The 16,996-nt window shown below is 39.4% G+C and overlaps 1 protein-coding gene across 1 annotated transcript in view; it reads left to right on the forward strand.

The window, feature by feature from the left end:
- Window positions 1–16,996, forward strand: part of LOC136882247 (sphingomyelin phosphodiesterase) — a 106,702-nt gene that overhangs the window by 40,756 nt on the left and 48,950 nt on the right. The window contains exons 6-9 of the mRNA XM_067154800.2: window positions 2,065–2,229; window positions 5,536–5,763; window positions 14,026–14,198; window positions 14,320–14,502. Of these exons, the coding sequence (XP_067010901.2) occupies window positions 2,065–2,229; window positions 5,536–5,763; window positions 14,026–14,198; window positions 14,320–14,502 (749 nt within the window). The remainder of the gene's footprint in view (window positions 1–2,064; window positions 2,230–5,535; window positions 5,764–14,025; window positions 14,199–14,319; window positions 14,503–16,996) is intronic.

Below are 16,996 nucleotides of genomic sequence, written 5' to 3' on the forward strand. Positions count from 1 at the left end.
GAAAACCATGAAGAGATACTTGCCTTTCTCCCAGTGTTTTTCTATCAACATTCAGATGCTGAAAATTAGGTGCATTGTTGAATATTTGTTTGTTCGTCTCGAATGGACTCAAAAACTGCTGGACCGATTTCACTGAACATTTCACAGATTGTTCTTATTACTCCTGGGAGGGTTTAGGAGGTGATCTGAACAAAATCCGATAGATAGGTTTTTATGACAAGTAACTGCATGTGCCTCCGTGGCTTAGGCGGCAGTGCGCTGGCCTCTCACCGCTGGATTCCGTGGATTGAATTCCGGTCACTCCATGTGAGATTTTTGCACTCTCTAATTTATATATAAGACATAAATTTCTGATAATACTAGACCATGGGGCTGGTATCTTATGAGGATACAGAACAGGTTTTTCTCTGGGAACTCCGGTTTTCCCTGCCATTTCTCATTCCAGTAATCATTTCATCTGTCAGTCATTGGCCCAGAGGAGTGCAACAGGCTTCAATAGCTGGCACAATTCCTATCCTCGCCACTAGATGGGATTTCATTCATTCCATTCCTGGCTTGCTCGAATGACTGGAAACAGGCTGTGAATTTTCATTTTCAGTTTATAGTAACTGCAAAACCAAGCCAAGATTGGACTGACCTTGATGGACAGACTGTGAGACTTAATCTGCATCATGACAGTCCAGTAATGCTGTACATAGGAGGATGGGAATACAATGCCATGTTTTATAAAGTACCTTTCCACATCTCCTCCTCAACCACTGGAGTAATTTCAACCAAACTTGGTCGACTTATGACTTACGATTTGGGGACAAACACTGTGGGGGGGTAAGACGCCATTAACTCCACTAGAGGAGGGGTTGATATGCAAAAATAAATGAAAACGACCTATAATAGTGTCGAATCTACGGCTTTCGGGGTCACTGAGATGAATTGTGCCACTTTGGATGCACTGAAAGTCCACATTCAGCCTCCATCGACATGGGGGTTTCAGAAGTTGTGAACAAGAATATGTCCAAAATGTAATAAAGGCTTTTCAGTCTGTCAAACACACAGCAAGTACAATGTAAATTATAACACTATAAACATACCTGTAAAATACACACTAACATACAAAGAATGACATGTTTCATTCTACGAGAACATCCTCAGATTCTATCAAATCACTTAAAAACAAGCTTATATATGTACAGTATTGTTTACGTAGTGTAAACTTGTCAACCACTGAAATAGTGTTTGGTGACAACGGACTTAACATCGGCAGTCTAGATAAGTACGTAAGTTTTCATTATATTAATACTTGTATATATTTTATTTTTGGCATTACTGTTTCATGTTATCATTAAACTCTCTATCATTGACACGTTTACGCTACGCAAAACAATACTGTACATATATAAGCTTGTTTTTAAGTGATATGATAGAATCTGAGGATGTTCTCATAGAATGAAAATGTCATTCTTTGTATGTTAGTGTGTATTTTACAGGTATGTTTATAGTGTTATAATTTACATTGTATTTGCTGTGTGTTTGACAGACTGAAAAGCCTTTATTACATTTAACTAAGTCAACACTGGAAAACATGGCTTCATTCTTAACAAAATATGTCCAAAATGACCAAAATTTGTGTTGAATCCTCAGTTTTTGAGATCCCTGAAGATTCCAGTGTCAGTTGGAATCATGTACATCATATCTATTGTGCAAGGTCTAAATACATACAATTATGAGTTACTTTTATTATTTGTTTGAAAGAATCGGGTACTTCCCTCACAAACTGGGTTGACACAAGGAAATGGTTTACTGTGAAATTATTATCTCAAGCTAAAATTTAAAATTAAACAAACAACAACAACTCTAATTTTACACGTTTTTAAACTATCACTCAACATCAAAATAAAGAAATCTCTAAAAAAAAATCATTTCAAACAGTTCATAGAAATCCTAAAATTAGACATTCAAACAAAGTACCCAAGCAGAGCCATGTACTACAACTAGTCATGGACCTTCAAAGGCAAGAACATAGGTTAATAGTTCAATCGGTCTTCATATATGACTTACTTCTTGCAGGATGAAGCTGTTTACATCATGAAGCGCATCTCCCTGACTCCAAAGGAAATTTGTAGCTTTATCTTGGATAATCAGTGTGGTGAGTTCGACAACTCAGACTACAAATGGAATGTTACACTGCCACCAGGACCAAAACCACCAGTGAAACCTTTCGTTACTCCTACGGTAAGTACAGGATATCCATAAGCAAAAAGGGTGAAACGGTAGAACAGAGCCAATTCCATACAGGCCATGGAGACCCTTGATGATTTTTAAAGGGACCTAACAGTATGTCATCAGCCCTATGGAGGCTCTTTAAAGAGTGGAAGACATCTAAGCTGTAACCTCGCCACTAACAAGGGAAAGGTGCATACTGGGAAAATACGGATCTTGCGCAAATTTTGCACACACGTTAAATGAGCCAAAATAACTCAACTGCCAAAACATTTTTTGGGGAAATTAACTCATGTGACCTACAGAAAGCGTTGAAGTTGGCACGTTTGAATTGGCGCACTTCAGCGGTATGCACTGGGTTCAGTCGTCAAGGGACTGCCCCACTGATCTTCTTTTCTATTGCGTTAGTAATTACGTAGCATGTCGCAAAGATGATGTAGTAACATTAAGAAAAATAATTTAATTCCTGCATTGATTGTCCGTCAATAAAGGCAATAGAATAAGATTGTTATAGTGAAAATAAAGGTTAATCAGTATAACAAGGAACGTTTTACATGAAAGCAAGTTACTCCTTATAGCGTCTGCAACAATGATGCTCGTGGCAGAAATGTTGAAAGTACAAACCACATCTAACGAAGCGAGGATAAGGGCTTAATATCACATTTTCCATATTATTTCTCTTCTAAAGCAAAAATTACTTTGCACACTTGATTACACAAACAACAACTAGTCCCATACAACGACTATAAGCATATGTAAGCTGTTGGACAGTGCAAGTTGCAGGTAGGGTATAAAGTAGCAGCCTGCATAGCCAAGCGCGTTAATTCAAACATACGAAAGAAGTATTTTGGTCATTGTGTTGTTCTTGGCCAATTTAATGTGTGTGCAAAGTTTACGTAAGATCGGCAATTCCCCGCCATGCACCCTTCCCTTGTAAGATGGATGGAGTGGTTAGTCCATTACCTGGCCGCCTTTCAGGTAGATTCTTATCTCTGATGCAGGGCCACTATTTCCTGTCATTCCACCACTTTGTTTTCCTCTGTCCCCAACAAGTTATCTTTAACGTGAGTTCTTCAGTTTACCAAAGAGGTGCTAATTAGAGAGTGCAAGAATTTTAGACAGCATCCTTGGTTTTCTGGCTGGCATGTGGTCAAGCATTGTCAGACAACTGCACATCATCCTGCCACAAGTCTGTGTGGTTGAATCAACATGTGAAAATTTAAATTTATATTTCCACCTTTACAATACTGTAATAGTCTTTTTTTTAATAAGACTACATTAAACTATATTGGTGAAACATGTTTCGTCCTCTTATGGGACATCTTCAGTCACACATAAAATCATTGGAAATGTAGTAAGGACCCACTAAAATTAGTGAATTATAAGGTCTATGATTCTTGTCCAATAAAGGACCAACTATATTGGTATTATGATGTGAACCAGTCCAGTTAATGCACAGGTTAAACTGTCATTACATGCATGGAATTCCACAAATATGTGCAAATATAATACAACATGAGTGGCTATGTGAATTAAATTAACCATATTAGAACATGTGCAATTCTTTCACAATGTCAAGATAATTATGTTCACTTAGGACCTCAGGTAAAGAAGTAAATCTCTAATATCTGATGGAGAACTATGTAAACATTGCCTGCTTCTTCCAGCAAGTCAATGCTTGTGTAGACGAGCAACTTGACTGATAATTTATGTTTGTTCATTAGTAATATGGGTAATGACTTATGTAGCTTTAAGGAGAACATTCGTAATTTGAATAGGTATTCCTTTTTATCAGATGTAGTGATCTATTGTTTAATTTGTTTTGAAGTGAATGTCCCTGTGTTCTTCGTAAGTTACGTGCACTTGGTATGGATACCAACACCAGACTTCCACTCGCCTCACATGAGCTTCATCCATTGAGTTCATTCCTAGCTTATCCTTTATCTCCTCATTCCGCGTACCCTTCTGCCATTTTTCCCACCTGTTTGGTACCACCAATCATTCTCGCTGCTTTCATGTCTGTTACTTCTAATTTATGAATAAGAAATCCTGAGTCCATTCAGCATTCACTCGCGTAAAGCAAATTCCAGAAAACAATAGGCATCACTTTTTTGTTCAAAGGTATCGCCTTGAGTTTCTTTTAATGGGGTGAATTTACATTATGCCACTCTATTTATTACCTCTTCATCTCTGGTTGAAAATGATGCAGCCATGTTTCATCACTTGTCACGATTCTTCAAAGGAAGTCATCCCTATTATTTTAGTACAGCATCAAGAGTTTTCTCTACACAGTCCCTATTATTTCATTATAGGCAGCTGTCAACACCTTGGAATCCACCTGGAACAAACCTCTAAACACAACTGTTTCAGTATTTATTGTTGACAAAAAAGTAGGAGAGACATTTTTTTTTTTTTTTTTTTTTTTACGTCGCACCAACACATGCAGGTGTTATGGCGACGATGGGAGAGGAAAGGGCTAGGAATGGGAAGGAAAGTGGCCATAACTTTAAATATGGTAGAGCCCCAGCATTTGCCTGGTGTGAAAATAGGAAACCATGGTAAACCATCTTCAGGGCTGCCGATAGTGGGGTTTGAACCCACTATCTCCTGGATGCAAGCTCACAGCTGAGAGATTTATTAAAGAAATTTTTTTTTTTAAATATGGCTTCCAAATGAGATAGCTAACTAAAATGCAGGAAATTCAATCATCAAAAATTACCAGTGTTTCGCCCCGGTACGGCATGGGCTCATCAGTTGGATACTGCACCTTCCCAAGACACTGGACAGCTAGCAATGCTGGTAGAGATACCGCTGCAAGATATCCTGTGATAAGCGCAATGCAGTGCTCATGTGCTTGGGGAGAATTAAACCTCCACTTGCTATCTATACCCTCCTGAGCCCGCAATTAGGATGACTATTTGGATCCAGAATAAAATCAGGTTAAAATTTTAATTTAATTTACGAACATCAAAAACTAGAAATTTATAATTATTAATACAGTTATTGACTTCTCTTTTGGAGAGGAATGTTAATCATGTTCTCAGGCACAGATGAAAAAGAACAGAATCTGTATTACTATTTGTCTATTTTGCAGAAGTATGCCTCTTGTTCCTAATAGTGGACCTTTAACAATCCATCGATCGATAGGTATTTTGTACATTGCTGAGAGGTAAGGCAAACATGTTTTTCTAGGTCCATATCCTTCACGTGATTCGAGTCTCTTCAAAGCGAACAGTGGGACAGCCCTGAATCTGGAAAACAATGACGGAACTCACTTTTCACTAAGGATGGTACAACTATTGTGTTTCAATGTTCCAGACCGATAAGCCGTCCTTCAAAGTTCTCCATCTCTCAGATACACACTACGATCCTCTCTATCTGGAAGGTACAAATGCAGAGTGCAACGAACCTCTGTGCTGTCGGCGGAGCAATGGCCCAGCACGATCTGCAGAAAAGGCAGCAGGAAGATGGGGCGACTACAGGGCATGTGACCTTCCCAGAAGTACCATAAAAAGCATGCTGGACCACATCTCCAGTACACATCCTGTAAGTAAAGAACTTCTCTTTTAGTGGTCAGTAAGAAGATATGTTGGATTCTACAAAATTTTCTTTTTTTCTTTTACAAGTTATTTTACCTCACACCGACACAGATTGGTCTTATGGTGACCTTTCCTCAAACTCTCCCCTCTGCTCCACCCCCTTTCCACTCCACTGTTACAAACAACAGGCCTTGCCGCACAAGGAGCAGTACACGACACGCTCCCAACAATTTTAGATTCAGGAGGTTAAAGGGGCTATAAGACCTGCTGCACCAATTTTAACAGTACCATCACCAACAAGCCTTACCTCTATACAAGGTTGTCATAATCATCATCACTATACTTCATCGATCATCATCTACCAACTTCAATTCAGATTCATCCCGCCTTTCTACATTGGCTGGATACTTTAACTAAACGTATATGCGACCACTGCAAAACCCCCAGCATAGATCTTTCTGCCCCTGTTCACACCAGGCAGTAGCGGTGACTATGGGAGGCACTGCCCCCCCCCCCCGCCCCCACTTTGAGAAAATATTACATTTTTATTCCATTTTAGCCGACTAAAACTAGGAACTATTGGAATTATTTTAAAAAAATTGTATGAGCCCCATTATCTTATCAGCTAGCTCTTTAGTTTATTTTCTTTAATTATTAGCGGAAATACGTAAAAAGAATGTCGTTCATCGTGGCTAACCGATTTGCATAGCGCCTCATTAAGTAGTGGAGACGTTGCATGTGCTATGAAGGGGTAGCAGGGGTGTGTCCTTTCGCCGAGATCAAGAACACTGAGGTATGGTTCATCCGGCTGGCAGTCTCTTATAATAATAATAATGTTATTTGTTTTACGTCCCACTAACTACTTTTACAGTCTCCGGAGACGCCAAGGTGCCGGAATTTAGTCCCACAAGACTTCTTTCACGTGCCAGTACATCTACCGACACGAGGCTGACGTAATTGAGCACCTTCAAATACCACCGGATGGAGCCAGGATCGAACCTGCCAAATTGGAGTCAGAAGGCCTCAACAGTCTGAGCCACTCAGCCCGGCAGGCACAGGGTTGCCACCTTTAGTACTTTAGTACTAGATCTAGTACTTCATGGACGTCTTTAGTACGTTAGTTCTTTTTATGGAAATCTAGTACCTTTTACGGAGGTAGAGTAGAAGCTCTTCTACTGCAAGAAATAAATTGATAAGAAATTTCAAAGCCAAGTGTCTATTTTCTCATGTTGAATTCTGCAAACAGATTTTAAAGAGGATGGATTTTGTGATCCTATTTTAAGAAATCTGTCCATGTCGAACCTAGAAAATTGCAAAAGAGATGGCAGTGTCATCAATACAATCCCGTTAGCTATATACTTCCCTAATGTAATTACAGGAAGTGTTTATGAAGTTAGATACAAAATGTTTTTTTTTTGCTAGTGGCTTTACGTCACACCGACACAGATAGGTCTTATGGTGACGATGGGAGAGGAACGGCCTAGGAGTTGGAAGGAAGCGGCCATGGCCTTAATTAAGGTACAGCCCCAGCATTTGCCTGGTGTCACAATGGGAAACCATGGAAAACCATCTTCAGGGCTGCCGACAGTGGGATTTGAATCCACTATCTCCCGAATGCAAGCTCACAGCCGCGCGCCCCTAACCTCACGGCCAACTCGCCCGGTGGTAGATACAAAATGGTGGTCAGCCATATCCACAGTGGCGACTCAGTTAAGTGTAACTTAAAAGCTTTTCAGTCTGTTGAACACACAAGTTCAATATAAATTATAACACTATAATGTACCTGTAAAAACACACTATTAAACAATTTTCTATTGAACTTGTGTGTTCAACAGACTGAAAAGTTTTTAAGTTACACTTAACTGAGTCGACACTGGAAAGTACCTTCTTAACAAACAAGCCCACAGAATAGCTGAAAGGAAACTAAGAATTTATGAAATTTTGGAACTTTGCTTTTGAAATAAAAAATTCTGTAGGTGACTACATCCTTCCAAATTTGATGAATTTTTTGAAGGCTGTGCTGTTTACTGCATTTTTCTGCTGCAACAGAAAGGGGTTTTTTCTGCTGTTACTACAAATAAAACCAAATCGAGAAACAAACTTGAATCCTGTATGCTGAATGGGCTCCTTGTAACAAAGAAAAAGCCTACAACCTGTTTTCCAGTCAGTGACCGAGTCAGGGATGAAATGAAGACTCCCCATCTTGCGGCGAGGATAGGAATTGTGCTGGCTGCCGAGGCCTGTCGCACTCTTCTGGGACTATGATGAATGACTGACAGATGAAATGAAATGATAGTCGAGAGTGTTGCTGGAATGAAAGATGACAGGGAAAATCGGAGTACCCGGAGAACAACCCGTTCCGCCTCCGCTTTGTCCAGCACAAATCTCACATGGAGTGACTGGGATTTGAACCACAGAACCCAGCGGTGAGAGGTCGACGTGCTGCCATCTGAGCCACGGAGGATACTACTTCTAACAAGGGAAAAACTAAAACATTCGTCTGCCCAAAATGTCCACATTACTGAACAGTTTATTGCTATGGCAATGTTTTCTAAGGATTAAGAGAAGAGTAAAATATGAAATGCATGTGAATATATTCTAAACGACAGCCAACTGTTGGGTAGTGTATGAAGACAAAAGAGGTGTGTGTAGTGTGAATGTTGAACTGAAATGCGTGAGAATATTCAGAGTGTTCATATTCTAAATATAAATAAATGACTATCCACTCGTCATGAGCTTGGAAATGGATGTGTTAGGATGGTGGTGATTCAAACTACAACATTGCTGCTTCCCATCATAGATATCAAAACCACAAAGTTCTGATTATTACAAATTTATCATATAATAAATATGTATTTTTGATAAGTATACTTTGTTTTCTATACTGCCTTTGTGAATAATCCTACTCCATTATTAAAAAAAAAAATTAGTACCTTTTTCCCATAATCTAGTACTTTTTTAGGGCAGAATTTAGTACAAAACATTTTTGTCTGGTGGCAACCCTGGGCAGGCAGTCTCTTTATTGTCTGTTAGTTTCTTTGTGTGTAGTCAAATACTAAATGATTTTTAGTTGTATATTCACGCCATACTTCTATTTAATTGTAATACTTGTGTAACATAGTTCCTTTGGTGAAAGTTTTATTCTGTATTCTAGTTTTGGATCAATATCTCAAAAACTGACCCTTTTAGTACCAGTCGCTTATAGGTGGTGTATGCAAAGAATAACAGGCTTATTTTTAAGAAATTGCAATGTTTCAGTAAAATCATTATAACTTTCTTATTATTGAAGATATGCCTCTGACATTTTAACTTATCATAGAAAATGTGGTTCTTTACATGTTTTTAAAGTCACAAGGTATGTTATATTAATGCTATAACATATAAAAAATTATTAGTTTAACAATTATCAAAATAAAAATTGGAAAAGAAAATTGAGATAAAGAAACACAAACCAAAATTAAAATTATGCACTGAAAAATATTATTGTCTGCAGATACATGCTCCTGGTTCACTATTTGCAAAATTTCAATAACCTAGGCACTAAAGTTTCTAATTTAAAAAATATTTTATGACCGGGTGTTTCGAGATACAGTGGGGAGGGCTCGAACCGTGTGTCATTTCCAACTGAAACTTCACTGGACATTGTGTTATGCATGTAGGCATTGTTGTCATTACTGCCTGCATCACGGCCTACACTGTCTTCATTTCCGTCACTTTCCGAATCAGCATCACTGTCACTTTCATTAATGACTATACCACGAGGTTTATTGTACTGTGGAATGTCATTGCTACACTCACTTCCTGTCTCTGAAATAACATCACCAACATCATTATTACATGAGCCTGATATAGCTACATCTTCATCAGACACAATATAGTCGTCATTGGCACAGAGTCCGTTAATATATTCAGCTAAATCGTCATCATTTTCGAACACATCGCGCGCGGCAGAGGCGGCCAATTTCCTACTCACAAACTTTTACGGTGTACAGAATATAAGTAGCTTTGATAAAATAATATCTCCGTAAATAAAGCGATTGGCACGATAGTTGTGGTAGATTTAGAAACTACAGGATCTGAAGAGTCTAGATCACCTGCATTGTGCTGCTATATGTCCGGAAACTAAGAACTACAAGCAAATACAAAACAGCTTGCGTAAGGAGCGCTATTGCGTTCCCGGCAATTTTCGCTCGCTCGCCGAGGAATGCTTTTGCGCTCTCTGGTATTCTAAAGGACTTACCACACTTAAATTGGTAAAACCTTTACCTCTCTGTGGAAATTCGCCCAGAGAGCATAAAAAATGTACCACTTTGTAGTTTTTCTTCCAGTTTACATATATATACCCCCCCTATCCCCTCCCCCCCCTCCCCGCTATATCCCAATAACCCAGGTACTTTTTGTTGTCCGTATTTTTGTTTCCTCCCCCTAACTGCCACTACTGACACCAGGCATGCTTGATGAGTATTTAAAAGTCCTCAAACATTTACCACCAACTTCTCACTCTCTCACCCTCAGTTATTCCCAAGTTGAACATCAACTGGTGCTCAGTCAGCCCAGAAGTACCCAGCATTAACATTAGATAACTGCTCCTTTTTCCCATTCTGTTGTCTGCCTCTTCACAGCATCTACTTGCCAACAGGGACCCTTATTATTCTATCCTCTACTGAAGAAGGCTGAACCCAAAAATTTTGGATCCATTTTTTTTTTTTTTTTTTGCAGTCCTTTTTCTGTGGTGGTATGAAATGGTATGCGGTACCAGCACCTTTTTCTGGAAAGAAACAAAAAAAAATTGAAGTGGATATTATTCAGAGATAGAAACCCTCCCTCATGTTCTTGGTTTCTGTCCAAAAGGGGGACTACTGAGAATGATGATGATGCTTATTGTTTAAAGAGGACCGAGCTCGATAGCTGCAGACGCTTAAATGTGGCCAGTATCCAGTATTCAGGAGATAGTGGGTTCGAACCCCACTGTCGGCAGCCCTGAAGATGGTTTTCCGTGGTTTCCCATTTTCACACCAGGCAAATGCTGGGGCTGTACCTTAATTAAGGCCATGGCCACTTCCTTCCCACTCCTAGCCCTTTCCTGTCCCATCGTCGCCATGAGACCTATCTGTGTCGGTACGACGTGAAGCGACTTGCAAAAAAAAAAAAAAAAGGAACAGTTTTTTGGCTAAAGGGTGAAAAAATGAATCCCCTATTCTATGGTAGTCCAGTAGTCAAAAAATGTGGAAGAATAAGAAAGAGCAAGACGAAGATTATCGCTTTCTTTTTCCTTAAATGATGATATGAAATGGTTAATAGGACAAGAATGATTCGAACCCACTATCTGCCGGATGCAAGCTCACAGCCGTGTGCCCCTAACTGCCCAACCAACTCACCCAATATATTGATGGAGAAAGCACTGATGAAGGGAAACATGTACGTGTGAAACATGTAAAAAATCAAATATTGATAATATATTGACAGGGCGGACTAAACAATCACAAAGACAGGAGCAATCTAATGGTATCTCTATCTTACCAAGTGTCACTAATACCAGCAAAGCAGCAAATAACTGGTAAATAGGTAACTGTCATTGTTAATCTGGGCTTAATGTATGTTTACATTTATCCTCTTTAGTTGTTGTTTAAATAATTTGAAGAGCAAAAACAACACTCATTTTGTGCTCCCGAGACAAGCAAGTTCATAGTTATTTAGTAGGAGCAAGGGATGCACGTGGTTCACAAGTTAGAGAGGTGAAATTAATAAAAACTTATTCTGTACTGGCATAACAGTCCGCTTATGGGTTACAGTGTGTTTACATTTTTTTTAATGGTCCCTGTATTAAACAACCAAAGTATCTTTCCTAGGGTAAAGACTATTACAAATAGAATGTGGTATTTGCTTCCTCTTTTTTCTTGGTTCATTTTGGCCTACTAGGGAGCACAGGGCTCGTCTTAACTCTTAGCTATGTTCTTCTGCTTCTTTTTGGCTGTGTGCCTGCTTCCTTTCATTTGTCCACTTAGGTCAGGTGGTCCCTCTACTCTTTTTACTTATGAGGGACAGCATGAAGACCCCCTGTAAGATGGCCTGTTGGTACTGAGATCACTTCTCTCTGGTCTCTAATGGGATCTGTAGTTCCTCTAGGTTTGATTTTACTGGTCTTGGAAGCCTCTCCCCTACTTGTCACTGTGAGGATTCTGTTGGTGAGCCTGCAGAGTTTCAGGTGGCTCATGTGCCCGCAGAAAGTGTCGCCTTTTCTTCATACATGTGACTACATCTTCCTGATGTTCATAGAGCTCGTTGTTATGCCAGATCCTGTAGGTGCCATCCTCCTCTCTTATGGCTCCTAGTATCCGCCTAAAGACCTTCCTCTCTTTAAGTTCTAGTTTCCTGAGTGGGCGCTTTCAATTCATCAAGAGGCACTCAGAGGCATAGAGTACAGAGGGTCTCACTACTGATTTGAAGTGCTTCAGATTTAGATTCTTGGAGAGGTACGTTGAGCTGTAGATGCTTTTATAGGAATGACAGGCCATCTCTAACTTGCTGCACCTGGCGTCCATGGTCAAAGTTTTGCTCTCGCTTGCTGAGATCCATTCTCCTAAGTATTTGACTGCAGGAACTTTACTTATCATGTTGTTCCTAGTGGGATTGTAGAAGGAGCTTGCTTTATTTTAGTGATTAACTCCGTCTTCTATATGTTAACCCTCAAGCCGGTTTTTGCTGCAATACTTGTAGAGTCTTTGTACAGTATACGCCAAAATATACAGTACTGGAAATTATGTTGGTCTTATTCTCATTACCTTAATTATCGGGATGATAGTGTACATGTTCAAAATGTGCTCCATTGTGCTGTAGGCAGTGTTCATAACGATCACGCAGATTTTCCAACATATTCTGGAACATAGGTTGCTACAGAGTCCCGAAGAATGAAACAATCATCTGACGTAATGCAGGCACGGTTTTGGGTGGATCAGGACAATTGAAAATGTGTTCCTTTAACATTCCCCACACGTAAGCATCAGGTGGTGTGAGATCGGGAGAATGTGATGGGTAGGGGAACTCAGCCCCGCAGGAAATTATTCGTCCTGGAAAGGTTTCTTGCAGCATAGCCATAGTGTGTCGAGCGGTGTGGCAGGTTGCCCCGTGTTGTTGGAACCACTGTCTATTCATCTGCATGTTCCAGGCACGACAAAACCTTCTGAGATCCTGAATAAATGGCCTGATCACCATGTTCCTATAGCGTTCCTGGTTAACAGTAAGAGGTGCACCATCATCATTCTCTATGAAATACGCACCTAGCACACTGTTTCCTAACACTGCACACCAAATTGTCACACGCACACTATGTAGCGGTTTCTGGACTATAGTGTCTGGCCTCTCAAAACCAAGAAAGCAAGTTGTTTGGTGATTGATAAAACCGTCCAAGTAAATGTGACTTTCGTCGGAGAACCACACGTTAAACAAGAAATCAGGATCCTCGTACACCACGGCCAAAAATCGTGCACAATATTCCACCCTGACATGCCTATCATGCTCAGTCAGTCGTTGCCCAACCTGTATTCAGTATGGAAATCCACCTATGTCTTAAAACAATCGTCGAAGTGACGTAGGGCTGATGTTTAAATTCAGGGCTGTTCACCGAAGACTTCGCTTTGGAGACTGCAACACCTGACTGAGGACACATCCATGATTTCATCTGTGGACACAGTTACTGGCCTACCAGACCTTCCCTTTCGTTGACACAATACACTACCCGTACGACGAAATTTTTTAACAATAGATAGCATAACTGTGTTGCTAGGTGCTGGCTTATTGAAGTGTTCACGATATTGTTCCGCCACTAACTTTAAACTCGGCCCTCCTTGATAACCGTTTCCGTACGAGCAGAAAATAATACTCCACTATAAACACTTTTTCCTCTGTCACGAGACCCATTGTCACTTCCAATCACAGAGCACAACATTCTTTACACAATTAACAATTCATCATGGCGATGTAACAACACGCAGACGCTCAGGCGTGCGCATGTGCACTGCGCACTGCGCAAAAATGAGTACTGTATATTGTGGCGCGTACCGTAGTTGGTGAGTAGCCTCCTCCATGCTGTTGGCCAGTAGGGCGAGATCATCAGCAAAGGCTAGACAGGGTACACTGAACTTCTCTTTCTTATACCCAACATTCAGTCCTGCTTCTGATGACAATGCATCAGTCCATTCTTTCCTCTACTAAAACTAACTAAAACTTTTAATTTTTCTCTAAAATTAACAATGTATATGTCTTCTTACAGGACATTGACTATGTTATTTGGACAGGTGACGCATATCCCCACAACTCTTTGAATGTATCAAAGGAAGACTATGCTGCGGTGCTGAAGGAAACTGTCGACATGCTCTGCAAAGTGTTCCCGAACACTCCCATCTTCCCAGCCCTCGGCAATCACGACACTCTGCCGCCAAACTTGTATGTATTGCTAGTGATACAGAAGAAACAATTCTGATATTTACAGGCCTTACAAGTCACAGTATTCTATTACAGTAGAGCTCACAACACAGTGTTTGTTTGTTTGTTTGTTTGTCGACAGTTTTCCATCGCCATCATACAACAACATATCGTGGCTTTACGAAGTGCTCGATAATCGGTGGTCCCAGATGCTCTTGAACTATTCGGACCCTTCAGTGAACCATGGAGCTTTCTATAGTATCCAGATTCGTCCAGGGTTCCGCATCATTTCTCTGAACACTTTGTACGGCTTCAGTAAGAATGGGTAAGGCAATATTGAGTTTGTTTATTGCTATCAATGGGACAAAAGTGGTTATTTGCTTGTGGTCACACAATGTGATAGAATATACGAATAATATATAACGACTAGTACATAAGCCTGTCCTCAACAGTCAAACTTACTATATATTATATATACTGAGCTCGACAGCTGTAGTCGCTTAAGTGCGGCCAGTATCCAGTAATCGGGAGATAGTGGTTTTGAACCCCACTGTCGGCAGCCCTGAAGATGGTTTTCCGTGGTTTCCCATTTTCACACCAGTTAATTAAGGCCACGGCCGCTTCCTTCCCATTCCTAGGCCTTTCCTATCCCATCATCGCCATAAGACATATCTGTGTCGGTGCGACGTAAAGCAAATAGCAAAAAAAGAAATATTATATATAAAGTAATCAGAAATTCTACATGGACAATGTTGCAATCCTGCCTATCCTACTGAATGGTAACATTATTCTCTATAGTAAAATGGTTAAAAATCTTGGTGTAATTATGAATGAAACACTTGATTGGTCTGATCACACAAAAGAAATTCATAAAAATATTTTTGAAATGCTTCACCCTCTCAAACGGCAGAGGGATGTATTTCATTTGAGCTAAAGGCCAAACTAATACAGACACTGATTCCCCCTATTTCTTGATTACTGTGATGTTGTTTTAGTTGACATGATGAAAGAAGAAACCCTTAAACATCAACAAGCACTGAAATCCTGTCTGCGATTTATTTACAGTATCAGGTACGATGTTCGTATCACCCCATACTATCAGGCTCTCTCATGACTGAAGCCTGATAAATAGGGCTCGGATGTTTAGGAAAAGTCACACTTTTACTTTGTCTTTATTTCCTTGCCTGATGGGATTTTGGTGCAGATCAGGTGATTATCGTCATAATAAAGTGATTTTTATTTGTCATATAAATGCATATTTTGGCTACTTTTTGTCATAAGGTCATATTTTGAGCTATTTTCGTAGAAGCGTCATATTTCGGCGGTTTGACGATAGCTGTAGCTGTGCAAAATCATCTTCAACTTATCGAATGCGAAGTAGCATTCACAAAACTGCTTCTCGGTATCACATCTGCGGTTAATACAAGTGGAATATTCTGCCTCTTCTATCAAGATTGCGGAGACCCGGTTTTGATTCCCGGTACTGCCAGAAATTTAAGAATGGCAGGAGGGCTGGTATGTGGTTGAAATGGTGCATGCAGCTCACCTCCAATGGGGGTGCGCCTGAACGGAGCTGCGGCACCTCGGGATGAGGACACAAGTTTGCATTTTGCATCAAGATTGCGCAGGAATTGTTTTCCAACAGTTTCTCAGAAAGAATGACATATATTACGTCGAACTTAGGAATTATATCGAGTGCAATTACTCGTTTAGAAGCTGCTAGCTTAGAAATTCATACAGGTATTGAAATTGTGAGAAGTGTTGAACTTTCAGTACAACAATCACATGGACTTTTAAATCGCAACTCAAATATAATTATACTTTAATCCTAATGAAATCATTATTGAATAAACATGCAACAAACCATAAACCACTTTCAAAAAATAAATAAAAAGAAAACATACTTATTCTTCTAAAAGTACAGTATAATATTGTTGTGTGATCTGACGATATTTATAGGTATGTATTCGCAAATGTTTGATAAGTGAATCAAGGACAAAAGACTGTGAATAACTGCTAAAGATGTATAATATGAAAGTAAGAATAAAGAATTTAGTTAACAAACATGTAACAAAGGAATTGTCGTTACGATTTATAACTTATTTTTAATGGCCATATTTAGATTAATAATTTTCGGGTCATATTTTGTAATTTTTACGTCATATTTCATCACTTTTTAGGTCATATTTGCTTGCTTATTTGGGCTATTTTTAGGTCTTAAACATCCGAGCCCTACTGATAAACAACGGCAGCTACACATTTTAATATTGGTGTTTGGAGTGTTAGCTAAAGTCAGCCACTGTATATTTCTGTCATCATTTCACAACTTAAATACACGTTCCAGATCCTTTCTTTCTATTCCAGTGCACCGCACAAATAAAATGAATAGATCATTTGTAGTGACCAGTGCCAGATTATGGAATTCCCTGCCAGCTCAGGTCAGAGAAACTAGCTCTTTACCAAGATTTAAGGTCACCTGCTGAGGACAGCTGACTGAATGGTTGAAGTATGAATGTGTGTGTGCCTGAGGATTAGTTATTTTCAAGAGTTTTTAATATTAATTAATGTTAATATTACTTTAGTTAGTAATTTATTTACATTTATTTTCAATTCAATTAATTTATGTAGTTTTAACTATTTTAAGTACCTCAGTATTTTATTTAACATACTGATTAGTATGTGGCTAAGTGTAAGAGAGGTCCTCGAGCCCTAACTTTGCCACTATAAAAAAAAAAGGTACTAAATAAATAAAAAATATATCTTATGAATAAAAGTTACACTTTCCAGATTTTATAGGGCATTCAAATGGAATCAAAACA

Source organism: Anabrus simplex, chromosome 10, assembly GCF_040414725.1.
Source record: "Anabrus simplex isolate iqAnaSimp1 chromosome 10, ASM4041472v1, whole genome shotgun sequence".
Taxonomy (NCBI): Eukaryota; Metazoa; Arthropoda; class Insecta; order Orthoptera; family Tettigoniidae; genus Anabrus; species Anabrus simplex.